At 42.5% G+C, this 27598-nt stretch overlaps 1 protein-coding gene across 2 annotated transcripts in view; it reads left to right on the top strand.

Moving 5' to 3' along the window:
• The window catches only part of LOC138292157 (E3 ubiquitin-protein ligase DTX3L-like), a 337908-nt gene that overhangs the window by 63443 nt on the left and 246867 nt on the right, over positions 1-27598 (top strand). For both annotated transcript variants that reach the window (XM_069230576.1, XM_069230575.1), the window contains one exon: positions 22498-22634. In XM_069230576.1, the coding sequence (XP_069086677.1) occupies positions 22498-22634 (137 nt within the window). The remainder of the gene's footprint in view (positions 1-22497; positions 22635-27598) is intronic.

The raw sequence follows: 27598 nt of genomic DNA, 5'->3' as shown, positions 1-27598 counted from the left end.
TGGTCTGGAGTATTTGGTTATGCTTTACCTCCTTTTCCTCTCATTCTATACGTGATGAGGAAAATTAAATAGCTATCCATGATCCTCATTCTTGTGGCAGCTCTCCATTCTCTTAGAGATATCAGCCAACGCACAAAAAACTAGCCCCACTTAAGCTGGATCTTCTTATTCAGCATCAGGGTCAACTCAGACACCTATACTGCCAGCAACTCAACCCAGCACTTTGGCACATAAAGATCTGGAATCCGATTACCTCAAGCTCCCAAAGGAATGCATTCTCATTCTGTGTGAGGTGTACAAGCCCATTATGTGAGCCTGTAATGTGGCACGGTGGAAAAGGTTTGTCCACTATTGCATCAATAAACACATAGACCCATTCAAGGTCTCCATACAGGATATCATTTGCTACCAGCTACATCTCCAAAAAGTTGGATTAGCATACAGTTCCATCTACCTGCATTTAGTTGCAGTCACAGCATACATGCAGAACAGGGAACATACATCCCTTTTCAAAATCCCTGTTGTTAAAGCTTTCAAGGAGGGCATTAATAGGCTTATGTCTCTCAAAACACTTCCAGCCCCCATGTAGAACTTGAATATAGTAATCACATGGCTCATGGGCCCACCTTTGAACCACTCCACTTCTGTCCCTAAGTTGGGATCAGGTGGACTTCGGCTTGTTTATGGTAAAGCCCAACTATGTTAGGAGTTCTGCTGTCATCCGGAGGTGCTCCATGACTTACTGCACCAAGCCTGCCTTCAGTAGCTAGTTGTCAAAGTACAGGAATACAGGAAATACCAACATTTAAATATGGGCAGCAACCACTGCAATCACTTTCGTGAATACCTAAGAGGTCTGTTGAGGCCAAAGGGGAGCATGGCAAACTGAATGTGTTCCTGGCTCACCTTGACCAGTAGGTAACGCGTGTAGGACTGCAGGACAGATATAGGGAAGTTCATGTCCTGCAAGTTTTCCACCAGTCTCCCATGTCCAGGACAGAATTGATCTGAACCTATGTGATCTGAACCTATTTGAGCATTTTGAATTTGTCCTTCTACAGGAAGGTGTCCCGAGGTGGAAGGTCCATAATAGGCTTTAGGCTCCCGTCCTTTGTTTATGATGCAGTAATAGCAGGAGGAAGTATCAGGAATAGTAACCTCAGCTTTTCTCTGAATCTCAAACCTACTTTATGGCACAGTTGGAGAGCAACAGGTACTCCTGTAGCAGGATAGACAGATTCTCCTTCAAACTGTGTTCTGTTGTGGAAGTAATAGTGGGTGGAGAAGAGAGAAATCTTGGGGTGTAGCCCTTTTGAACAATCTGCAAGACCCAACTGTTGGACATGATGGTTTGCTAACTTTGGAGGAAGTGTTGAATCCTGCACCTCACTAATGTAGTTTGTTTCCTATTGTTGCAGGGGAATAGAAATTGGAGAACTGGTTGCTACATCAATGGCAGGGAAGGCTGTCACTGCCTACACACCAACCTCTGGAGTAGCCCTTATATTTGGAGAACTGGTGGAGAAATTGCTTTGCCTGGGTCAAGTGCCCCAATGAATGTGCCATAGCCCTAAAGTCTTTAGAGCATTCCACAGTAAAGTCTGCCTTCTCTCTGAAGTGGCGAAACCCATCAAAGGGTAGGCCCATAATCAATGCCTGAACATCACTAGAAAATCTGGTTGATCTCATCCAGGTGTGTCTTTGAAGCACAACACTGGTAGCGAGTGCCTTGCCAATGCAGTCTGTACAGATGACATACTTTTCCATGCCCTGCCCGTCATGGATCGTCTGAACCAAAGAGGCCCTAAGGTCCTTCTATACTGCTGACAAGTGTCCCTAAGGGCATATGTATATCAGCTTGACAGAGTGGGTTTATGGATATAGTACCAGGCTAGCAGAAGAAAACATTTCCTTGCCAAAAGCATAAATCCTTTTGAAATCTCTTTCCGGGGGATTGGTCATAAATGTATTAGATTCACCATAAGGTGCTTAATGAGAAACTGTTTGTCACTGGGTGCATGACCATGTGTACTGGTCATCTGCCGACTAACAGGAGGGCAAGAACATGGTTTCCGCCTGATAACCATCAAACTATCCATTAGGGCCTCATTAAATAGAAACAAGGACTCTGATGTTGCTGGCGGAGGCTGTAACATTTCTGTTAAAATGTTCACCTGAGTCTCCAAGGAGGGCAGCTATAATTCTAGAACCTCCACTGCTCTCCGAACCACCACTACAAATCATACAGTTTCTTCATTTGGTGGCTTATGTACCCTATTGAGCTCTGGTTTAGGGGAGGTATCAAGCAGGTATCACTGGTGTTTTGTAAATCAAGGAATAAAGCATCATCAATATAATAAGGGACGATAAAGCCATCTCCCTCACCAGGAATTTGGGGAACCAAAAAGAAAATTGATTGGGTCATGGTAGAAGCACTAGATTAGAGTATGGCTGCATGGAAACTGATTGTGCATTTTTAATTTCATAGAGTGACATCAATCGAGTTTCGCGCCCTGTCATTTCTGGGTTTGAAAACAAGTCTTTAACAATTTTTGGGTGATGGAAACTAACGTTAATCTCAGGGCTTCAGTGGAAGTCTGCACTGGATTTGGCATGGGCCCAGTAACAGGTCACATAAAGACAGACAGCTGTCTGTGGGGGAGGACTCATCTGTTGTAATTGAACTGGAGGCCCCTTTGGTTCTATGGGGACCGAAGGTGTGGGAGAGGGTGCAGAAAGTGTACTAATGATTTAAAGCATTGCCTTATGAAAAGCCTCATTCTTCTGTGGGGTTGATGGTGCTCCAGGGAATTTTAGGACGCATCAAACCTATTGGGGTATTTGTTCTGTAGCTGGTGACCTGAAGAAGATGTGAGTCAACTCTTGATGCCATTATGCCTTCTCTTTGGAGTCAGTGACTGCATAGTGTTCAATCCTGCTTTGTTATACTTGGACTTGGACTTACCAAAGATTTCATGTGTGAAGTGGAGCACTTGCAGAACTGCCCCATGTCCAGACTGGGCCTGCGACTTGGAGTAGGACTTCTGCGAAGACTGCAACAACTTCTTGTGTTCTGTGATTTACAACTTCGCCTTCTGATGTCAATTCGCATTTGGTACATTAGGGCACAATAAATATACAGTCTGTCAGATATAGAGTCATGTCTGGAGCCCAGGCAGAAAAGACACATTTTTTGGGACTCCATGACCAAAATCTGCTTCCTGCACTCGCTGCATATCTTGAATCCTTTCATTTAAGTTCCCCAGCATGCTGATCAAAGAGTTGTTGGGAGTTGGGAGAACTTTGATAAAAGTGGGAGTGGAGCTTCGAATGCACATTAGAAGATGCAGAAAAAAGGAACTGAAGTCAGTGTGCAGGAGTGATACTTATATGTGGATCCATTCTGGTAGTTGGGTGATATTCTAATGTGAGGAATCTGCATCTAGAAGTATCTATCAGAAAGGTATACTTACTTCATCTTTCATTAGCCTTCAATTTGTTTTATCACCCTAAGTATCTAAACAGATTAGATAACATAGGAGTTCAACAAGGAGTTGTCATACAATGGATTGCCTCATAACTTACTAACAAATTTGCCATAATCAGGAGGAAGTGCTCATTGCCTACCCTGATGGCTCCCAAATCATACTAAATCTTGGGAAGTTATTGAATCATTGATACCAATATCATTAGTCATTGCCTACAAGAAACTTGGTGCTAACGAACGATGTCAAGAACTGAAATAATGGCAGGCAGAAAAAGGGTCAACTATGACCACTCACTCACCTGGCTTCAAAACATAGAGCATCGACCATCCCTTTAACCTGAAGTGAGGAGTCTAGGAATGATTATGGGCTCAATCTCATACTTGTACAAGTAGGTAAAGTCTCCAAATAAAACCTCTACATCAGATGCTTGTATCGAATCTTCACATACCTGGGCTTTATTTCAAATGTTCAAGCTGCCATTTACTTAGTACTTTCCAGTCTTGACTACACAAAAGGGCCAGGCCCTGTTAATTCTTCTGAAGTTACCGAAAATTCAGAGTACTGCTGCAAGACAGCTCCGCAACCTGTTGAAACTGGCTGTCTCTTCCTAGATACATCACCTGCAAAGCAATGTCTATTGTTCACCGAACAGTTCGTTGGATCAGACCACATTTCCTTCAATAGAAGCTCTGCATCTATCATCCAACAAAATCGTCCTAGGACAGGATGAATCCTCTTCAGAGCTGTGCAATCTGGAGGAACTTGTTCTCCTTTCAGATGAGAAAGCTTTGGATCTCAATACCTCCTTAAAGAAGAATTGACTATCACTGTAAATGCTGCATGGCACTACAAACCTTACTCTTCCCATCAATCTGTGTGTCAGAATGCTAATAACAAATATATCTGACATAAATATTGTTGCCTAAATATACTTTTCAAAAATATCAGTCCACTCGGTGTAGATTTTCTATTCCTAACTTAAGTAGGGGGATATTTTTGTTATGCATGGCTCTCATAGAGAGCCACTAGTGTGACCAACAGGATTCTAAGGGCCAGACGTATCAAGCGATTTTGCATTCGCAAACAGTGCAAATTGCAAAATTCGTCCGTTTGCGAATGCAAAAATGCCTTTCAGAATGTATGAAAGGCATTCGCAGTGCAATTTTAAGTAATCGCTAAAATAGCGATTCCTTAAAATTGCGACCCCATTTAGAGAATCGCAAATTGCAATTCTCTAAATAGGAAATCGCAAATAAGGAATCCTTATTTGCGATTTCTTAAGCACATGTATCAAGCATTTCCTAAATGCGAATTGGGCATTTAGGAAATGCAATTACCACCAACAAAAGTTTGGTGGTAACCATGTGCAAATTTTAAAAATGCATTTTAAATGCATTTTTAAAATTGACATGTAGCGCACACATGCCCCTAAGGCATGTGTGTGTTTCACATGTCCGTAAAAATATTTTTGGGGTGCAGCAGAGGGGGCCTTAGCCCCCCAGCACCCAGGGATTTGCATTTCCTAACTGGAATTCACAATTTAGGAAATGCAAAACCATTTGCAGCAGGCCCATAGGTGCCAATGGAGTTGGATTCTCTATTTGCGATTCGGTAATAGCATTTGCGAATTTTAAGAAATCGCTATTACCGAATCGCAAAAATCATACATACCATTTTGCATTTCTTAAATAGCGATTTCTTAAAATTCGCTATTTAAGAAATGCAATTTGTTTTTTTGATACATCTGGCCCTAAATCCATTATTTCACTGCTATGACGTAGGAACAGTTGTTAACAAAAGCTGTTGTCTACCGTTGCAACGTCAAAAAGGAATTCCAGGCTGCGCTTGCCGGGCTGTCTGAGAGGAGCACTGAAATCCAGGAGCACAGCATCTGGAAGAGACGGAAGGGAAGGCACCCCGTGGTGGGGGTAGGTTGCAGGAGGCCATGTGTTTTTTTCTGGGGCTGGGAGGAGAGGCTGTGTTATGTATAGTTCCTGCATTACTCTTCTGCCCCTATGTAGCAGTTGAACTCTGTGCAAATGATTTTGGGACCCAAATATCGCATAAAATTATAGAAAGATAAAAAGTGAATCAACTTTCTTATTGTAGTATTCTAAACTTAGTGACACCACTGAATGGCACTAAGACCTAATGCAAGATACACCACACTTCTCCCTCCCACCAACAACGAAAAGAACAATGTATAAAAGAGAGCAACAAATAGATTATCTTTGCAGGAGGAAATGAAACCTAATAAAAGGGAAATTAAGTTGTGATGTTAATAGAGAATAACCTACAGCAAAAGAGCTGAATGCATGGCAAAATCCCAAAGACAAATGGTTTCATCATCCTTTCTGGCCATTACAATTGGATCAAGCCACTCAGTAGCTCCAACCAGTTCAATCACTCCAGCCATAGACAGCCGTTCTATTCCTCTTCTCACATCAGCTTACATACTCAGAGGAATAAGTCTAACCTTTGACTCTACAAGGACTGCTCCCTTCCTCAAATGAATATGCTGCTTGTAACCTTAAAATCCCAGATCCTTTATAAATAGCTTTGAGTTCATCTCGAAAAGCAACTCAAACTTTTTCTCTTTAACCACACACACCGTCTCCTTCATTTCTTGAGCATACGTGTGGTTATCACACCTATCCTTACTTAACTCATGAGCACACTGAAACTGTTCAAGTATTGTGTTTACAAGTGGAGGATAATGCAAGTCTAACTTTCTAATACACACTCCATATTAATTAAGGGTTCTCTCTTCCTCTGACCCTCTGCACCCAAACAGTGTAGCAACAGAGTATATTTCTTAAATTTGTAGCACATACACTTGACTAGCTAGCATACAGCTTTTTCCATTTGCTCTATTGAATGTTGGGCTCACCTGGATTGGGTAAGAAAAAAAAGGAAGACGAGTACCTACCATGCCGTATCACTCCTGTACAATTCCTTAGCCCACAGGAGCAGAATGACTTAAAAAATAGATACGTAGGTTAGAAAACACCTAAAGAGCAATTCCATCATTTACAAAAGTGACAACTGTTTTGTATACTAAATCTGTAGTGTTACAAACTAATATTTCCAGTCCAGCGTGCTACTAGCATTTGTGTAGGTACCAAATTTATGGTGTGCCCATCACTGTGACTGTCAAGCACCAGTGACATAACATCTTTTGAAATGTCACTGAGAGTACCCAGATCCAGAACTAGATGTTCCCTTAAAGGCAAGTCACTAATCTAAATGTGCCTGAGATTAAAGTTCACCAGAGTGATCTTTGTTTTTTCTTTACTTATAAATCTTTAAAAAGCATAAATACTTCAGTTTGTTGGTCAGGGAAAAAAGACCGCTGAGGCCAATATCACTGAAGCCTTCCTTTCTCCTTGGTAGGAAGGCTGATACCTTCCAATTCCATTCAATGCATGACCTCGCCTCATCCAACGTGGGAGAACTTTAACGTAGGGTGTGATTCATCCGAGATATATGATGCTCTGAACGCATAGTAATGGGTGACTGATACCCCCGGTAATTTGACGTTCTACGTCATTATCCTTTCCTTCAGCTGTGCCTAACTGTTATTGAAAGCAACAGTCCCCAGGGTCTGCCATGTTGCAGCACATGTTGCAGCCTAATTTATAGATCAGTTCTGTCGTATGAGTTTCAAAACTGTTTGCAACGGAAATACAGAAATAGACAAACCAATGCACAACCTAGAACCTACAACCCAGAGGCTGGCGTGTGTGGTATCATATGCATCAGGAAGGGATAAACGGAAAAATGTTCTATTAACAAATACAAAATAACCAACCCGCCTCCCAGTTCTCTCCACCCCTGCACTCACAGGCCTTATAAATCCACTCGCCTCATAAATCCACTCGACTCTGCGCCCCTTCAGTCGATACAAGTGGAGTGCCCTTAACAGGTCACCTCCTCTAAGGCCCCTGTAGTCCCAGCTTCAGTTCTCATGTGTGTGGAAGTCCCAGTCGTGGGCAGTTGATAAGAGGGTAATCTATGGGGCCTACAATTCCAATGTGCCTCAGTTTCCGACGTTGCAGAGAGCGTTAATATCTCCATGCCTGCCTAAGAGGGCCTAAATTTTGTGTAGCGGTGTAGTAGGTGTCAGGGTTTTCTCTGTGCACCGGGGGGGGGGGGGGGGGGGCGGGGGAGGGAATAGGCTAATGTACCACCCCCAGTGCTAAAGTGACTTGTCGTCCTCTCAGGGGTCTCAAAGGGTAGATTAGGGGGCTGGGTAACCATAAAGTGATAATTGCCTGAAAGTGAAGAAGCCAGGTACCTAGAAAGTTGGCAACGTCACCCGTTTCAGACTCCCAGTATTGAGCCAGCTTTAGGCAGTGCATACGAGGTGTAGCAGTGTGCCAAATGCACGTCAGTCACGCCAGCATAGTTCGCTGCAGTCTGTGTACGTACCATTTATGTATGCATGCTGGGGTCATGCACCAATATGTTGTAATCTTTGTGGCTGTTTTTGTACTGGAAGTTTTATGTGCTGTATGTCGTTTGCGATAGTACATGTCTTTCCATTCTTTGTGTGAGAGTGAACTCTATAGTTCTGCCTCACATCTTTTCTGGCCTGCATTCTTCTCACTCGGGGTGGTTGTGCTAAGAGGGCGTAAAGTTCAGTTATCACTCGTCTGTCCCCCTCCTTCAACAGAACCATTTCTCTTAGGTAATAGATGCTCTTCGAGTGTGCTTTTGACCGATGGTTGTGTGACGCAATGCCAGCCCTGAAGGTAGTGTATGCGCTCAGTTTCGGGGAGCCTGTAATCAGATTTCAGTATGTCAAAGGAGATGATCCCGTCTTTGTCAGAGAGTTGTCAACTTCCTTACATTCTGCCTACTGCTACTGATGGAAGACATTTGGTTTGACACCTGGGGTGAAGTTAAGGTTGTTAAAAATTGGCTCATCGGGAGGGGTAAGATATCAGTTCTTTGTGCAGTGCCACTCTGTATCAGACCACAAACATAGTCCATGAAATCGTGGAGGAATAAATGTCCAGGCTCCCTGTTTCAGGGGCGCACTACACCTGAACATTGTGGGGGTGGGGGGGCACTAGTACTTTAAGCCGCAGTGGTGGAGCTACCACATCACGCAATGTGGGTAGAAACATCCTCAGAGCTAGTATGAGAGCACACATTGCCAACATATCTGGGTTTAATGTGCTAACTCATGCAAACAGCATTTTTACTTGGTTGTATTTAATGCATCAGCACATTACAGCCAGATTTATTGGCTTTGCCAATAAGTTCCACTCAGACAGTAAGCACTGTTGGAGCTTTAAGAGTATTTGCCACACCTGTGAGCATCGGATATCTGCAAGATGGTTGGACCAGAGAGAGGCATGTTCATGTGTGCAGGTCTGACATTCAGTTAAAAAAGCACTGAAGCCTTATTGGAAAGGTGTCTCCTATTACCAAAAACAACTAAAGACACATATTAAGCAAAAACGTCCATGGAACAAGAAGATGTGTATGAGTATCTCCCAGTAAACACAAGAAAATGCTCCCACAGACATCAAGAAGTGGACTTACATGAACCCTAATGAAGGTGTGACATGTGCACTAGGATAAAGAACTCACAAAGAGTTAAAAATAAGGTGCGTTCACAGAACGGAGTAAGCAGGCTAACTTCACAATGTAAAAACATATGTGTTTGATATTGTTATAGCACAGACTTAGCTGGAGAGCACAGAGCGCTGTATATTATGAGGTGTGATGGAAGCCAAAGCAAGATTGCATACATCAAGTGAGGGTTTAAATCTTTGAATTACACACAGTTACATTTAACTAGGGCATCATCAGATCATTAGAGATTAAGTGAATTACCCAGAAATGCACAATCTTAGGTCAACTGCCAAGCTGGATTCAAAACCAGCTCCCCCTATTGACTTAGTCACTACTCCATGTCTTCTTCCCTAGTTGATGTAATACAACATTCAAAAAAGGTTAAGAGTTGAAAATTCTCTCAAAGTTTACCTTCACCAATCTTTGTGAACACTTACATTATTTTGATGTTTTCCCATAGGCATTATGCTATGTTCCTTGTGATGTCTAGTGAGTAGACTGAATGCTAATTATTGTGGTATGTAGGTATTATAGAGGGATTACATACACCTTGAATACTTGTTTGTCATTCAAGGTTCAGGTTTGTCAATGTGCATATGCACTATAGGTTAAAGTATAACATGAAATGTAACAAATATTTACACAGTTCTAAAAAAATTAATGATTTATTTATAGTGATGCATCCCCTTTGTACCCATCAGGGTGGATCAGAGATCATCCAGATGTTGCGTACCTTTTTTACTGGAGTATATTCTATCATTTAAAATAGCATATAGAGGTGTGATGTATTTTTTACAGTCTTAGCACTACAATCCTTTGTGAAATAGCTTTGTGCTGCTCTCACAGGAAAGCACTAGTTTTACAAATTACAACTATAAAGCCAGTTTCTGTTTGACAGTTGCAGGATAAAAATCTTTCACAAAAATACAGGTACCTGCCAAGGCCCGATTTGCACCCAGTCACATTTTCTTTTTCTCTGAATTAAAGAGGGCTGGTTGAAGATGAAAACGTTTAAATGTGTGTATGCTGCACCAGAAATTACTTTTGGTAAAATAATGTAGTCAGCCATGTTTATAAAGGAGCTAAAGTTATGTAAAAATAGATTAAATCTTCTGATGGTCAGCATCAACAGCATGAGGCACATGGCTGCAAGATTAGAATGAGTCATATGTGGATAACCAGATAGAGACCTGGGCATAGACACGTATGTGAACCCGCTGCCCCTTCCTACTGGAATGTTTGAGTCTTCATCTAGTTGACACCACATGCACCACCAGCCAATAAGGAGCTCATGTTCGTCCACCTAAACAGATGCTGTATGTTGTTTTATCCTTTTATCTGTTGAGGGAACCATGATTGGAGCCTGAGGCTGCTGAAGGAAATCGCTTTTCCAATATCTTTGAAGTTGACCTACTCTCACAGCTTTATGCTTCACTCATCCAGCCACTCAATTTGGTGTTTGTCTACTGCAATCAAGCCCAGAGAGGTGGTAGCAGCAGGACTGACAGTGAATGACAGCATTTTGCATTACGTCCTGAAGAAGCAGGACAATGGCACGAGTTATGTCTATTGACAGAAGTCCACAGAGTGAAAGTAGCAGGAACTGACAGTATATTACATGTGCAGCAGCTTCACCCCCACACAGTGCTTAGTTTAAAAATAAACCTACACATGTTCTTTCTCTGCTCTGTTACTATTCTCTATCTTGTCTCTGCTGCTCTTTTTTCACAATTTCTTTCTTCAGACATTTTCTTTTCACTCTCACCCTCCCTCCTACCTTCTTCTCCTGGCTCCCTTTCAGAGACAGGCTATGTCAGACACTAACCACTTCCACATATTAGGAGCTGGTGACTGGTATCTAAGTCCCACAAAAGTTCAACATTTACGTTGCAAAAATGAATACTGAAAGAGCTGAACTCTTCCTGTGAACTGGCTCAACACAGTGTATGAATCAACATGACTGTGTGTAGGGGCTCAGGTTTATGTACGCAGGAATCTGCTCTGGTTCAGTGCAAGAAATAAAGTGACTGCAAAGAAGCTTAACATTATAGCTGGAGGAGCTCAGCTCCATCCTTGCAAAAACTCTGCTGGATCTGTGCAGAGGTTCCTCACTATGTATGCAGAGACTCCGCTTTGTTGTTACAGCCAGAGCTGCCACCTTTGAAACTGAGGAATCAGGATCAAGTCTTGGCGCCGGTTCAACATCCTGATTCTGGGAAAATCCCTTAATCTGCCAATGCTTAAAAAATGAATGTGACCTTGTGTAATGTCACTCGTGGTCCTGCAAAATCGCCCCATTACCTTCTTTTTTTTATTTGGTAAAGAAAGAGAAATAATTACATTCTTACATTAATTTACCCATAACATAAGAGATCGAAGAATGATTACATAATCCGATTAGCCTAAAGGAACAGAGTTTCCATTATGTCAGATGGGCAAAGCTTTGACTTAAACATCCATTAATGGGCCAGGATCCAATCCTGAAATTGTCCCCAAATTACTTTCCCTTTTTTCCTAGCCGATCTCTTCTTATGTTCATACAATGCAGCTTCCAAATGATATACAGACAATAATTTGCCCAGCCACTGCTGCCATGATGGTGGTCGTGGGTTCAGCCATGCAGAGGAGATGCATTATCGATAAACCGCCATGGCAAGAAAGATAACGCTATATGGCGTCCCCTCGTTTCCTCGGCAACACCCAGAACCATGATCTCAGGAGTAAAGTCCAGATCATATCCCACTACCCCTTTTTGCACAAGTTGAATGCCATCTTTCAATGTCATCAGTTCCCCGCAGGTGGCAAACATATGAAGGATGTCTGCTCCGTAAGCCCCACATCTTGGGCAGTTTGTCCCTAGTGAACCACCCCACTTGACGAGATGAGCTGGTGTATGATACAAGTCAAGCACTGTCTTATAATGTTGTGCTTGCAATGAGGAAGAAAGTAACATGGTATGTCCCAGTTCTAATGATTTGAGAAAGTTAATACTTCCATCGGCCAGCTTGCCCTTCCACCTCTCACTATACTTCTCCAAATCATTAGGCTGTTCTGCCATCAGTGATGAGTAAATTAATTTAATTGTTATATTAGATTTTCCCAAGATATCCTTAAACAACAAATTACTCCTGAATCCCTGTGCCCCCCCCCGTTTTTTTACCCAAAAAGTCTTGTATCTGCAGATATTTGAAAAAATCCTTTTGCTCCTGACCATACTGTTTTTGAAGGCTCTTAAACACCTTAACCCCGAAATCATCGAAGAAGTCTCCTAACCTTTCTATGCCTAAAGAAGCCCATTTTACCATATAATTATCCTTAAATATTTCGGGGAGCGATGGGTTGTTCTTTATTATTATAGTATAGTGATTGAATCTTCCAAACCCATTCTTTTTCCCCCATGACCGACCAACATTTATAGGCCGCCTCTAGTACCTTATATCAGGCTTTCTTGTAATACCCAGGTTCATGAAACGTTAACAAACATCCGTTTGCCACTGATCCTACAAGCAGCTCATAGATGTTTGGACAATACTCTACCTCAGTCTCTTCTGTCTTTCCTCCCCATAAGGGGCGCATATACTGAAAAACTGCTGCAAGTTGATATATTTTCATATTTGGTAGAGACCACACCACCTTTTCCCAAGGTAGAGACATAAATTTACCCGCTCTTCTGCACTTGCCATATGCCCAAATAAATTTCATAACTAGCCGATCCATCTCCTCAAACCGAGAATTAGTAAAGCTCAGTGGTATAGCACGGAAGATATACAATAATTTAGGGAGGAGGATAAATTTAACCATATTACACCTCCCCATTATAGTCATATGCAAATTATTCCATCTATACATATTGTTTTTGGCTTTCGCCAGTATCGGGTCCAAATTCAAATTGATAATTTCTCCTACTCTTGGAGTAATGTCGATACCCAGATATACTGCATGATCAACCCTCCGGTTATCCTGAGTGTTCGCATATCGGTTAATCAGCAGTTGCGTTCCTGTTCTATTTAGCAAATATCCAGAAAACATCCCAAATTTGCTTATCACCTGTTCGACTTCTTTCAATGCTAGATCTGGGTTAGAAGTTATAATGGCTATATCATCCGCGTATGCTAAGACTTTTGTGTCCCATCCATACCTGCACACAGGCGGAATCCTGCTATTCCCTTCTAGCTGTCTGATCAGAGGATCTATATAGAAAGCAACCAACAATGGGGAGAATGGGCATCCCTGTCTAGTACCTTGCCCTACTTGGATACATTCGGATTGCCCTCCCATTAGCTGTATTCTCACTCCTGGCGACCTGTATATAGCTCTTACTGCTAGAAAGAATTTCTTCCCAAAGCCATAATTTTCCATAACCTGCCACAGATACTTCCAGTTTACCCGATCGAATACTTTCTCCTCATCTAGTAATGCGACTGCCAGAGGTTCCTCCGCCACTTCTGTAGCATCGAGGAGTGTGATGACTCTTTGAATCTGTTCAGTAGTGTCTCTACCCGGGACAAACCCATGTTGTCTAGGTGATACCAATTTCTTAATCACCAGAGATAATCGAGCGGCAAGTATTTTTTATTAGATTTTGACATCACTATTAACCAATGTGATTGGCCGATATGAGCCCGGGCTCTGCAGGGCCTTCCCTTTCTTCAGAAAAACTACTATGTTGGCCATTTCCCAAGATGGCGAGGTTTTACTACCATTCTGTACCTGAATAAATAGGTCTATCATCAGAGGAAGCAGCAGTGTTTTAAAGGTTTTAGAAAACTCTAGGGGGATCGCATTAGGGCCAGAAGCTTTCCCAGTGGCAAGTTCACTCAGTACCTTGTCTAGTTCTAGACTATCAATCTGTCCCTCCAGATACAGATAATCCTCCTCTAGCAATTTACTAATCTTGACAGAGTTTAGAAATTCTAGCATCTCTGTATCTGAAAATATAGATGCATCATTATATAGCTCCGTATAATTCTTCTGGAACACCTTCCTGATTCCCTCTGCATCTGCCACTACTTGTCCTTGCTGGTCCCTAATCTCTCTGATGACCCCAGCTGCTGCTTTATGACTTGCCCTTACTGCCAACAAGTGCCCGGATCTTTCTCCAAACTCATACCCTTCAGAACACTGCACCAGATATTTTTCTGCTATTCTTTTTCCAGTAACCTCGTTTATTTCTGCCTTTGCTATAGCGATCTGCTCCTGGATTTTGTTTATATCCTCTCCCTTTTCTATGGCTATAATCAACTGTCTTTCTGCATCTCTGAGCTTCATATGCAGGTCCTTTATTCTACTTTAGGTTCTTTTTTCTTTCCTAAGGCTAAAGCAAAGGGTTTCCCCTGTACTCCTGCTTTTAAAGTGTCCCAAACCATCTCTACTTGGGCTGACCCCTGATTTATCCCCAAACATTCGACTATCCAATTTCTCATATAGTCAAAATATTCAGGATCCTTAAGAAGCCCTCTTTCAAAGGTCCACCTCCTGACTTTATGCTCGAGACCATCTAAATCCAAGTCCAATACTAATGGGTTATGATCTGATATAATCTGTGGGAATAGTTCCATGCTCGCATGCGTTAGCAGTTCAGGGGATGTCAGGAAAAAATCAAGTCGAGCCAACTTCGCATAAGGGGCCGAGAAATAAGTATATTCAGGATCTGGGTCACATAACTTTACCCAAGCATCCACCAATCCTAGCTCCTGCCCACCATTGCATTGAATACGCGAGGCTTGTGCCCCTGATATTTCTTAACTACAGGTGTTAATAAATCCTGCAATCCATTCCAAGAGCCATTAAGATTAAAATCCCCACAAGGGATATACGGGGAAGACCATCCTGCTAGTTCTATTGCCAGGGTATCCATTACTACCAGATCGTCAGTAACTACCCCATATATAGAGCATAGAGTAAAACATCCTTTTACATAGCAACATTCTACAATTGCCCGTCTACCATTCCTGTCAGCCTTCTGTCTAGCAAATTTTAGTCTATTATTCCGATCCAATATCGCCACCCCTTTAGTTTTAACATCTTGTTCTGAGCAGACTATTGATCTCATACCAAGTGACCCTAAAATTCTACTATTCTTGTATTCCACATCTGTCCCTTGTAGGCAATAAGTATCAGCCTTAAGAGTTTTTAAGTCTTCCGTGACTTTTCTTCTTTTTCGGGGGTCGTTTAATCCACAAATGTTAATTGAAGCTATTCGAAGTCTAGTCATTTTCTATTCCTTTTTTTTTTTTTTTTCTCCCTCCAGTTGCTTTTGCAATTGCTTTTCTCCCTGGCTAAGTAGTATCTCAGGTATCTTAGATGTTCTTCCCTTCTCCGTTTCCTCCCTTGTACTTCTCACAATTCTCTTTATCCCTTCCTTTCCCATTTTTTATTTTTATTTTCCTTCCTCCCTTGCCCTTGTACTTCTAGCAATTCACTTTATCCCTTCCTTTCCCATTTTTTATTATTCTTCCCCCATTCACCCTCCTCCCATGTCTCTCTTCCATCCCCATCCCCCGCCCCACACCACACCCATCCGCCCCACCCCACCCACCCCCCCACTAGGGCTGGTTGGGATCTCCCTCTCCCAGCCAGCCCCTCCCCCATCCTGTTGAGCAATCAGACCACCGTTGGCCTGAATGTTGGTGTTGTGTAGATGTGAGCCGCCCGCCCCCGAAATCATTTAACATTTAACATCTTTGGCCCCTGTCTTTGAGCCCCATCAGATATTCTTTTGCTTGGATCTGTGATGTAAACACTTTTACTTTCCCATTCTCTACCATTTTTAGGCGTGCAGGGGCCATCAAGTAAGCTTCCCCTCCCTTGTCCAAAAATGGTTTAGTCAGCTGTCGGAGCTGCCATCTGCGCTCAACAGTTGTATGGCAAAAATGAGGTTGAGTAAAAAAAGTAACTCCTTCCACACTACGTGGGTTATTTGGACGAGCTTTGTCGAAAATGGCCTGCCCTAACAAGTAATTACCAAAAAAGACCAGGAGGGCTCTAGGATATTTAGGTTCCGCTGAATGCCCTCCCTCCCGTCAAGTTGCCATAAACCTATGAACACACTGAATCTCATTTTCCCAGTCCCAGTTAGCCAATTCCGGGAAAGCCCCCCATAAGAGTTTAATCATATAGGCCCGAATATCACTCCCTTCCAACCCTTCGTCTATGCCCAAGAAACGTAGATTATTTCTTCTCTGTCGATTCTCATAGTCTTCGAGCTTCCACATTATATCAGTCAATTGGCCATCCTGCGTAACACACTGTTTTTTTAGGGTATCAATGTCCACTTCAGCTGCTGTTATCCTTTCATCCATTGAGCACAGCTTAGTTTCAGTTTCAGTTTTAGTTTCGGTACATGACTTTGCAACTTTGCGGACTGTTCCTTTACAGATGCTTTGTAGCAACCCTTGCGTGGCGATTTTCAATCCTAGTCTATGTTTGAAGTTCTTTGATTGAGTTGTATATCGATTGCAGCATCCCGGAATCAGCGCCAACTGTACATGCACTACTTATCGGACCTCCTGTGCATCCTTCCATATTGTTGTTAGCCATCTGTTGACTATCCGTGGTCGGTATATCTGTTAGTCTAATGCCAGAGTAATCCCATTTAAGAGTCTTGCTACCGCTTGATGTTGAGAATTCAGTGCCTTCATGGGGGCCAGGCCGCGTTTTTGTGCACTTACGTTGCCGCTGCAGCTGCCGTACTGTGGGCTCGTTGCGTGATGATATGTTTCCAGTCTCGGAGGACATACTGTTACCGGATTCGCTTAAACCATGCTCACTGCTACTAAGATCAGACTCCTCTGTCAGAGAGTAAAATTTATCCCCACTGTCTTTAGCCCAATCTGGAGGTTTCAGGCCTCTTTCAGTTTCCTTGTCTCCTCCCTTCAGTTTTGGCGGCATATATTGCACAGCTTCAGTGCCCAATGTAGCGGTTGTATTGCTTGCAACTTCTCCCCCAATTAGGGACTCAGACCACTGCGCTTGAAGCCCCTCTTTACTGATGGAGGAACCCCATTACCTTCCAATCGATTTTGTGTAATACAAAACTGTGGAAAAAGGTAAACTCTATCTGTGAATGTGCTCCACTCTTCTATAGGATGGGGGTTTAATTATGACAGAGACCTACTCTCTCTGCATGTCCAGGGACTATTTTTATTATATTGTGCAGGAACTCACCTATGTCTTCTAGGTATTCCAGCGAATCTCTAGAAGTGCAGTGAAATTCAGTTTTGCATTCCTGGGAGCAGAAAAAAGGAAATGGTATATGGAGAGTGTGACTACAGGGGACAGAGAGTAGTATGAAAGTAGAGACAGTGCTGAAGCCCAGGTGACTGCCTATGGACAATGTGGTAAAAGTAAAAATACACTTCAGTACATAGGAAGGAAAAAGTGGACCTGGGCAAAAGCAAAAGACAAATAACTAATATAAACAAAGGAGGCTCCATGTGCCACTGGCATTTAGGCAGGTGCCAGTGGGTGAGGGGAGGTAGTGGCCAATGGCACGTCTTGGCCTCGTATATGAAAATTCAAACTTTCAGCTGTAGCCAGAGATAGGGCAACGAAGCCTGTGAAAACGGGAGCCCTATAAGGTCAGATGAATTCTGGATTTGGCTCTATTTATTACCCCATAGAGGAATAGTGGGTCAGCGGTCTGCAGTCAGCTTCAGTTTGGGTGCTTCAGTAACTATGTTTTGGCTGCCAATAGATGCTTCTTTAACAATGTCTAGGGGTGATTTAGGAGATGGTCTAGCACCAGGGGACCAAGATATGGCCAGTTACCAAGGTACATCCTCCAAGGGTGCCAGAGTTATCCAATTTTGGGCTGTTCTGGAATGGATTAGGGTCCAACTTACTGATTGACCCAAGGGGCATCCCTGGTATTAGAAAGTGAATGAGTTCACCCTGTTGATTACTAAGTAGGGACCATAGACGGAATCTGCGGGTACCAAATCACATTTTTTGGGATGGCGCTTGAAGTGCCAGCCCAATGGGTAGCCATGATGTTGAGAATTTCAGACAGAACATTTTATGTCTAGCCTTGTATTGAAATGGATGTTCAATATACATGATATAAATATTTTGAAGTGTGTCAATATCAAGAAATTTTATTTATGTACATTGAGGAAAATAAATATGGCCCGAGAATGTTTAATTCTCAAAGCCAAGTGTTATGTCCTTATGCTACTTCATTGCTTTAAAGGGGAATGGGGCTGGTTTAGTGTATTTACCCAGATCTCATTCTCATTCAACTTCGGAGACTTCCTTTCTTGTGTTAATGTGAACTGTTGTATCTGGAACCAAGCTTGAGCTTTAAAAACCCCTTTCAAGCACACATTCAAACAGTGGGAGGTATCTGTAGTGTGTCTCAGCAGAAGGCGCATTGACGGACAGGACTAATTTACCAGATTGAAGTTAGCAAAGGGTAGAAGAAGGCAGGGTGGGCACAAGCTGGTGCTGCAGAAAGATTTAGTGGGTGCAGTGTCAGGTGCTGTCCATGCACAGTGCCAGCAGATTCACTTGTCAGTCCATTACATGTTCATCTAAGAAATACCCAGGGCAAGAGGCACACACAGCGTTCTTTGAGGTGGAGTTTGTGAGGTCAGCAACCCTTGATAAGTCGCAGTGAAATATGGCAAGCCATGTTTGTCCTTACTGTGGTGCACATGTTCCGTCATATCCAAACTGAGCTAGTCTGCAATCATGAGGTGAAGAAGCACTGTGACGGGCTGCTTTCCTCTGCTGCCTTTGTACGGAGTGTTAGAGTAACTGCATGACTGTTAAAGTAACGGTGTGACATGACATTATTAGCAAACCATTACCCTGACGTCAATACTGCCTGACAGAGTCACAGGCAACATCACTGCTTGGGCCATGGCTGGCCTTCCTTCTGTGCTACAACAGGCAGCCAGGAGCATTTTGTTCAGAGGCTGCCCATAGGACCATCTTTTAAAAGTCCCTGACCCTACTAATAATTGCTATTGCTGCGTACAATCAACCACCAAAACAAAGTACCTGCTGACAAGACCCATATATCCTAATATCACTTTGCGTGTTTTTACGTTTTAGTCAGTACTTGGATTTTTTAGAAACAAAAACACAAGTGCCTCAGAATGCAAAATGCAGTTGGTAAAAAAACTCTGGACTGCCTGATGGACACTGAATCACTGCAATGTCATTAAAAAAAAGAAAAAACATGCTTTCTTATTTTATTGCATGTTTATAGCGCTTGCTTCCCCTTGTCGAGGGTAGTAAGCGCTATATAAATTAATTTACATACAATTAGGGACACTAGAATTATGCGACAGGGGAGGGCCAATTTATGCAGCAGGTTTGAGTAAATTATGTGGCAAGAAAAGGCACATCATGCTGCATAATGTGACTATTACTTCATTAATTTATCATTTTTACCCTTATTAGCACTGTTTGGACATTATTTGCACCTTATTAGTGCCAGTATAATACCCAAATAAAGTAATAAGCAACAGATAGGTGACCGGCCAAGGTTTGCAAAAGGTCTTCCACTGCTCAATAATACTTGTTACCGCGTATTTAGTAACTTTTGAACCATTTGAGCTAGAAACAAATTTTATTTTTGTTAAAATCTACAGATTATGCAGCAGACGATGGAAAATGTGGTGAATGCAGCAAATATATGGTTATGCTAAAAATGTTGCAGCCGCACAATTCCATATTTCTAGTAGCCCTGCATACAATATAATTTGAACCTTCTTTCCTGGAATGTCCCAGGTTAACAGTCAGGTTGGGAACGGGGTCAGGGCCGGACTGGAAACTCAAAGCATCCCTGGCAAATTTTGTCAGACTAGCCTCGATAAGGTACATAGCGAGTGTGCTTGACCACTACCCCCTAGAAAATTTGGGAAAAAATGGCAAAAACAGTGCATTTTCCAACGCATTTTTCATTATGTATTCAATTGTCTTAGTGTTTAAAGCATAGTGAATGATGACCTCATAGAGCACCAGGATACAGCCATCTGTATTGGGACTCTTCAGTGATTCCCTCACCATCACCCTCTAAGAGTGCCTCTCATCTCTCCATAGCCCCCCTCTCATGTATTTCATTCGTTTTATAGCGCCTCTCTTACCAACGTAGGGTGTTGGAGCACTTGACATCACACACACATACAGAGACAATGAATCATATGTGGGTAAATCAGTGTATAGAAAATGTTACATAAAACAGAGATGACTACAGGGTGTAGATTTCACATGTCATCCATACTGGCAGGCATTTTTTAATGTGCTTGATCTGGGAAAGCTTCAACTCGGGATTCAGAACACAACACAGTGAATAGGGTTGATTTTACAAATAACAATTTATTTCTACCCAAACAAACCCTGTGTAGCAAAATTAGGATAACTAAACACTTGGCAAAAACATAACTTTCTAACCTGTACCATGCAGTTTGCATGCAGCTCTTTGAGGGCAGTTCACAGCTCATTGTGCTAGATTATGATTGCAACTTATGAACTGCACAGTAACAAAAGGATTTCTATAACAAAAGCAGTATCCCACTAACTAGGGCACATAAAATACTGTACGTAATCTGCATGGCATATGTTCTTGGCAGCAGGCACATAAACTCTCTGCGCTACCCTGAATCAGTCAACACTGCCACTAGACAAAACTCCTATCCCCCTCCAGCAGATACATTAATCACCAGAATTATCTTGGCACTTTCATTGTTGCCTGAAAACGGATGGGTATACAAGGAAGTCTGCAGTGCTTTAAAAGTGTTGCGCTGCTACAAAACCACCCACCAAAGTAAAAAAAGCATCCCACCAACCTTCCAGCCTTCATTTTGCCTATGCCCAGTCCGGTCAGTCCGGCCTTGGCAGGGATCACTTTTTAAGTGCAAATGTTAATCACAGTGATAATGGCCTATCATTGTCTCAATGAGGAATGCTAAAGCACCTGCCATTCACAGTGAAAGCTCCCACCATGGGGACTGTGAACTAGCATTTTTTATTACTGGTGACCTCCACCCCTCCTTTGAAGGCACTTTCCAACAGCCGGAAATGCTAAACATGTCTCTCACAAAAACAGAAAATGTTTTCTCCGAGTCTGACACCTGCTTCCCAAGCAGTGCCCTGTCCAGGCAAAGACAAGCACAGATGAAGTGGCAGCCGGGACTGTGATACACGACAGGGGGGCTGAAGCCCTTTTAGCCCAATAGGCATTGCATGCCTGCTTTGTTTGCATGGTAGCCATGGGACCTGACGAATGTGGGTACCGTCTTCTGCCTGATCCGTGAAGCACGAATGCTTTTCCGTTTTGGTGAAGCTCCATTCGACCACGTTACTCAGCTGCGATGCCTGTTAGTATTGAGTGATGTTGGCCACTCTCAGTTCCCCTTCAGCCATGGGTCTGTATGAAAGGGTGTGACGTAGATGCAGTCTATTCTTCCACCCACCCAAAACAATTCATTGCAGACTGCAGCGTTTTCAAGGGAGTGGGTGGGGGCATCAGTGGGAGAGCTTAGGATAGGATTAATGCCCTGGGCAGAATCTTAATTTTTAGGGCTACAATGTGGTCCACCCAGGAGAGGTGGTATCATTGCCATTGATTAAGATCGGAATTGATCTGTTACAAGAGGAGAACACAAGCAATCCCAGACCTGTTTCTGCCTCCCTAGGCCTCTTCTTTGAGTTGTAGTTTGAGTCTCGTGGCACAGTGAGCATGGACCTCTGTCTGGGCGAACCCGTAGCACTTAGGGCAACAGACAGCAAGATGATAGAAGCATTGTATGGATCAGTCTCAACCACTGGTGAACTCTCGGCTGCATTCTAGTCCGATATTTTTCTCACACTATATTGTTCTATATGGAGACTAGCTTCAGCAAAAATATTCCAACCTGAACTGCCAGGCTCCCCCGCCAGATGTGAACAAAAGCAACCTATGACCTGTTTCGGCCTACTTAGCCCTCAACAGTTGTTGCAGGTCTTCATTAAAAAGTAGAGGTTAAAATGCAGTTCTCTGAGGGACCTCATAATTAACATTCAGTGACCAGCAAACGTGAGGGAATTTCTCAGTATTGGTAACAAGGAAGTAATTCGTGCCAGTACCTGTTCTGTCACTCCCAGTTTTTTTTAAAGACAAGCCATCTGCTTCTTTGTCCACATTATTAAAAGCCACAGACAGATTCAATAGGATGAGGGGTGGTTAGCCATAATGAAACACTCATAGTTGTTCCTTTGCCAAATTTATAGAAATGTGGTTTGCGCTCAGTAGGACCCAAAAACTGGACATCATTCACAAAGGTTTTGTTAAAAAAGAATACTTAAGTTGACAGCTTTCTCTCTCTCCATTGTCTGTGAAGTGGGTGTCATATTTCATATTGAGTGATTGTAGGTGAGAGCCGAAGAGACTGAATGATTTCATGTTTTTTCTATTTTCATTTTATGATATCTCTAGAAGTGGTTGAAAACATCACATTGCAGTATGAAGGAGAACCACATCTAACTTGTTCCAAAGGAGAATTACCATCACCAGGATTGAACTCAGGAGGCCACACTACCAGAAAGTCTGCAAGTGAAAGCAGAAAACTTAAGGTAAAGTTTATATACTGTTGCTTATATGCAAGAACTTGTGCAGAGTCTTCATGCTTGCAGCTAAAGGTTTTCACTTCAAGGTGTGGCACAGACGTTGGCCATAATGCTAGTAACCCTATGTTGGGTCCTGCAACTGCAACATGTTTTTGACATGGCAAGTTACTTTTCTATTTAAGCACTTACTTGTTTTGGGAGTTAGATGATTTAAAACAGTGCAAAAGAGAATAAAAGGTGTGACTTAGGGTACCCTATAAATTGACCTTTGACAAGGATCTACAAGATCATTCTCCAGCTGTTGTTTGGGTATGGAGCAAAACAGCAGGAGTTGTAGATTCTCAGTCGGAGAAAAGCAGGGCAGCATGACCTTCTTGTAGACTGTGAAGTTTCATCTGCGTACAATCTATCTGGCTTCACCAGGATGTCACATCAGTGATATGAAAAGGTCCGGAAAGGACTTCCTAGGGGCATGGAGGATCAGGCATGTTGCAGATCCTTGTGTTTTGCCAGTCATGAGTGAAGAACAACTTTTGTAAGCGGTGAGCGAATTGAAAAGTAATCTAAAGGTAACATGTAGCAGTTTATAAAACTCATGAATAAATATTTATTGAATGCTGTCCACTGAATCGCCTCAAACCAAAACCACTCCTTGATCTCATCGAAATAAAAATATTCTCAGCCAATTAACAGCTTATGTACGTTTCCATCTTAAACCTTCCAACATCCATAACCTGTGTATTAGTGCAACTTTATAGACTTCATCAGAAAATGTGCACAAATTGCATGTAGTGATCCGAGAAAAACAGACAGCCCCTGCCAACGTGCCCCTTCACCAACTGCTTAAATATCTGCTGTGTTCCTTTGGCCTCATTTCTTTAACAAACATTAACTAGTAGTTTAAATTAAACTGGCTGAAAGTTGTGAGGATGGATATTAAATGGCAAGTAGTTTTACCAGAATGTAGGAATGATCTTCTCTTTCCTTAAACCACTTTGCAGCTGTTTTAAATTTCTCAAAGCGCTCATAGAACACCACTACAAACTTGTACCCAAAGATAAGGGACCATAACTCTTGGCACCTGGTGAAGATTTAAATCAAGAGAAGTGATAGCACAGAACCTGTTGCAAGTAATGCAGAGAATACCACACGGGGTAATCTTCCTTGCATTTGTCTAAGGCAAATTGTGGCAGGTGCAACCTGTCAAAACTAACCAGGGAAAAAAAGGCTAGTAATTACAGAGACATGCAGTTTGGCTCAGAAAGCACCAAAATCTACATGTTACAGATTATTATGTGGGCATTTTTAATTAGATATTTGTCCCACTTGATAAACCATGATACCAAGGTTATTGGTATTTATCTAGTGTGGTAAATATTTCGTAAACAAGAGCCTTTGTGAGATTTTAATAGAAAATTGAAGGAACAAAATAAGGATGATAAGATTAACTGTTCAAAAACAGAAAAACACCACACAGCAAGATTCTTTTAAAGCTGTATTTTATAGTGCTTGGTGACGTGGCTCTCATCCTCCTCTTGGATATTGTCCAAATGCCTCTTATCGTGCAACTGTGCTGTCTGCATATATAGATCCTGCATGCTTCAGTCTGGCTACTGCCTTAACAGTTTAAAATCAGTTTGTTTCGAAGTTACATTCAGTGTTATTTTCCATGTCTTGCTATAATGCTGGGACTTTGTGAAGTTTAGTTCACTATTTTAGTTCCATTCCTCATTCCCTGTTGCTTTTCTCTTCTCTTTTCATGCCCTGCTTGTTTTTCTCTTCTTTATTTACATCCTGTTTACCTCAAAGGTCTACATTCTAGTGCTGTTGTGATAAGCTTGTTGTCACTCCTCTTTGGTGTGGTCTTTCCTGTGCAAATGCTTCTGTGCAAGCCGCCAGTGCATCCGTGTGCACTAGACACACACCTAAAGAGGCAATCCCAATCTCCTCAATCCGCGTCCCACTCTTACCAAAGGCAGGGTCTGATACTGTTCTTATTGCTATTTTCGTATAGACTTGGCTTCTCCTTTCTCATCCCATTATGAGGTGGATCAGTGGTTCTTAATCAAGCTTCACGCTGAACATTTTTATTATCCCATAAACTCTGGGAAACTTACTTGATTTGCCTTTGAACAGGAGACTCACTCAACTGAAACAGGCAATAATTTTTTCCTTCGCTCTGAATGGTAGATCTCTTATTAAAACATCTATCATGGAAGGAAATTTCAGGAGTAATTGCCTTGATTTTTTAAGAGTCCTGGTTAACAACCTACAGCCTTCTTATTTATGCAGACCAGTCGCTCTGCCTGTGCAATATTTGTTGTACTAATTTAAGAGGGAGGTTTTGAAGAGAGGGATTTGGGGAAGGTGGTGATGTAATCAGTGTCTTCCAGGTTGAGTGAGATCTTCAACTGCTGCAGTAATTTTTTACTGGTGTATTTGCATGCTAGTTCCGTCATTTATTATTTTGCCAAAAGATTCTTAGAGGGCACATTTTCTAACAGTGCCATTACCCCTGCAGGGAGATGTCACATTTAAAGATGTGTGGTCAAGGGGAACTAACAAATTCTCTCTTGTTCAGAAAATTTGGATTGACACTGTGAACAAAACAAATATGTTAAACACAGAAGCAAGTGACTGACACAGGCTAAGCATGCTTGTGGTACTTAAACATTGATATCACCTATAATTGGAGCACAATTACACCAACATGCAGCAAAAAAACCTAAACAAAATAGGCAATGAACTATGTATTGACAATGAACAATTTACTCACCTTCGGGAATACTTTCTGAGGCATACTCTATTTAACCATAGATTTCTCACCTCATGAATACTCCCTGATCCGAGACTGGATCCAGAGATTGTTCTCTGCAATTTCCCTGTGTGCCAGTAGGAGGCCTCGTGTGGCTCTGTATCAGATCCATACAACCGCAGAAGTGAAGCTTCTTTCTGATATTTATCCATGCCACTGGATGTGGAGCCCTTAGTAATCAGATTGACCAGTGTGCAGATCTCGAATTAGAATCTTTTTAGTATGGATCAAAATAATACATTACACAGAACAAGGAAGAGGGTTGTTTTTTGAGGAATCTGTGGTTAGATAGAATATCCACCAGAATTTTGCTGAAGATAAATAACATGTTCCTCTGATGGATACTTTTAACTGCAGATTCCTCACCTTTTCAATAGATATCAGAGTAGTACTTCCCTGGGTCATGGGTCTGTGAAATGGCTCACACTGGAAAATGCTGCAGGACTGAACAGGTGAAGTGACCCTCCTGCCGGACCTGACTATCCAGGCAGTAGTGCTCTGCGAACATGTGAACTGGCACACCCTCATCACGGCCTGGTAGATATAAAAAATGAGCGCTTCATGCCCAATTAGGGTGGTAGCAGCTTTTAGACTGGTGGAATAAGCCCATGGACATTCTGTGGCGGTTTCTTGGCCAGTCCTTAGCAGCCCCTTAGCAGAACCACCTGGAGATGGTCAGTTTATGCACTTCTTTTCCTCTTTTTGCCCTAGAGAAACCGACAAAGAGCTAATTTCCCACCTAGTGATCCTTGGTGCAAGTTATGTAAATGCTCAGAGCTCTAGTTGGGTGTTCTTGGCTATAGAGCCTTTCTTGCACCTTAGTGAATGAGGAGGAGCAAAGAATGCCAGTAAGGTGATATACTGCTAAGTGTGAAAAGACATTAAAGCTTTTGGGAGGAACGCTGCCTTGGTCAATAGCATGAATTTGACCAGGTAAAAGGAGGTGTATGGTTGCTGCACAGTAAGTGCTCACTCATGCGATGAACAGATGTGATCGCAATAAGAACACTGTTTATACTGTAAGCAACCTTTGAGGACAACTGTGCATTAGCTCGAATGGAGTGCGCATCAAGAATGTGGGAACCAGGTTGAGGTCCTACCGGGGCATCACAAAGGGTATTAGCTGGAACATATGGCTCATCCTCTTTAGAAAATGCATCCCAGCAGGTTATTTAAACAGAGATGGCTGATCAGGCAATCCTAGAAAAGCCGATGAGGATGACAAATAATTTTTAACAATTGTCACAGTAAGCCCTTACTAGACTAGAGACAGGGAGAAAAGGAGGACATCCAACAATTGGGCCTGTAAGGGTTGATATTCCAGGAAGACACCAAGAAACAAACTTCTTTCTGTGTCCGTGTAGATAGTCTTGGTAGAGGGATGCCTGGCTGGCAAAATCATATTCACCACTACGGCAGAATTTTGGGCAGGAGAAGTAGAGGCAGGAAGGCATACAGGAGTCCTAAGTCCCAGTCCAGCCGAAAGGCATCTCTGAGGGAGAAGTGTAGATAAGGTGCGTTTTCGGCAGTGGTGGAAATATTGAGACAGAGTTCTCCATATCTCCAGCAACCACCACTGCAGATCTTTCCAAATTTTCTCCAACACCTCTATGGAATCTGAGAGGTTTGCTTGGGGTTGAGCCGGCTGAGAATTCAGATCCCACTGCAGAGCTCACATTTGCTACCAGGTGTGGTTCAAAAGCAGTTTGCAGGAGGCCAAGAAGCCTCAGAGCTGCTCTTACTGATACCCAGGACAAGGGTTGAAACATCAGTATCATTCATAGCCCAAATGTCCTAGACTCTTTGAGGTGGAGGGAAGGCTTGAAACAGCGCAGTGTCTAGGATGGCTGCAATGAAAATGAGTCTCTGTGTCAGATGTGACTTTCACAAATTGATGAAGACTCCCAGAGATGTCAATAGATTGGCTGTCGCCTGGAGGTGGTCCACGACAGTTTGATGCAAGCTCACCTTTAGAAACTATAGGAAACTGGACTTCTTTGCAGAGGTCCCCCACTTTTTGTCCCCTTTAGAACTACCAGATACTGTTTTTCAGACTTCAGTGCGAGTGCTCTTTCCATTAAATAAAGGTATGTCTAACCTTTTTACAAGTGGCACAGGACTTTAGCACCCCTGTAAGTCCCTAGGAAATGATACC

Source organism: Pleurodeles waltl, chromosome 4_2 (genome assembly GCF_031143425.1).
Source record: "Pleurodeles waltl isolate 20211129_DDA chromosome 4_2, aPleWal1.hap1.20221129, whole genome shotgun sequence".
Lineage (NCBI taxonomy): Eukaryota > Metazoa > Chordata > Amphibia > Caudata > Salamandridae > Pleurodeles > Pleurodeles waltl.
The sequence above is the reverse complement of the archived record's forward strand: the minus strand, read 5'-3'. Positions and strand labels throughout refer to the sequence as shown.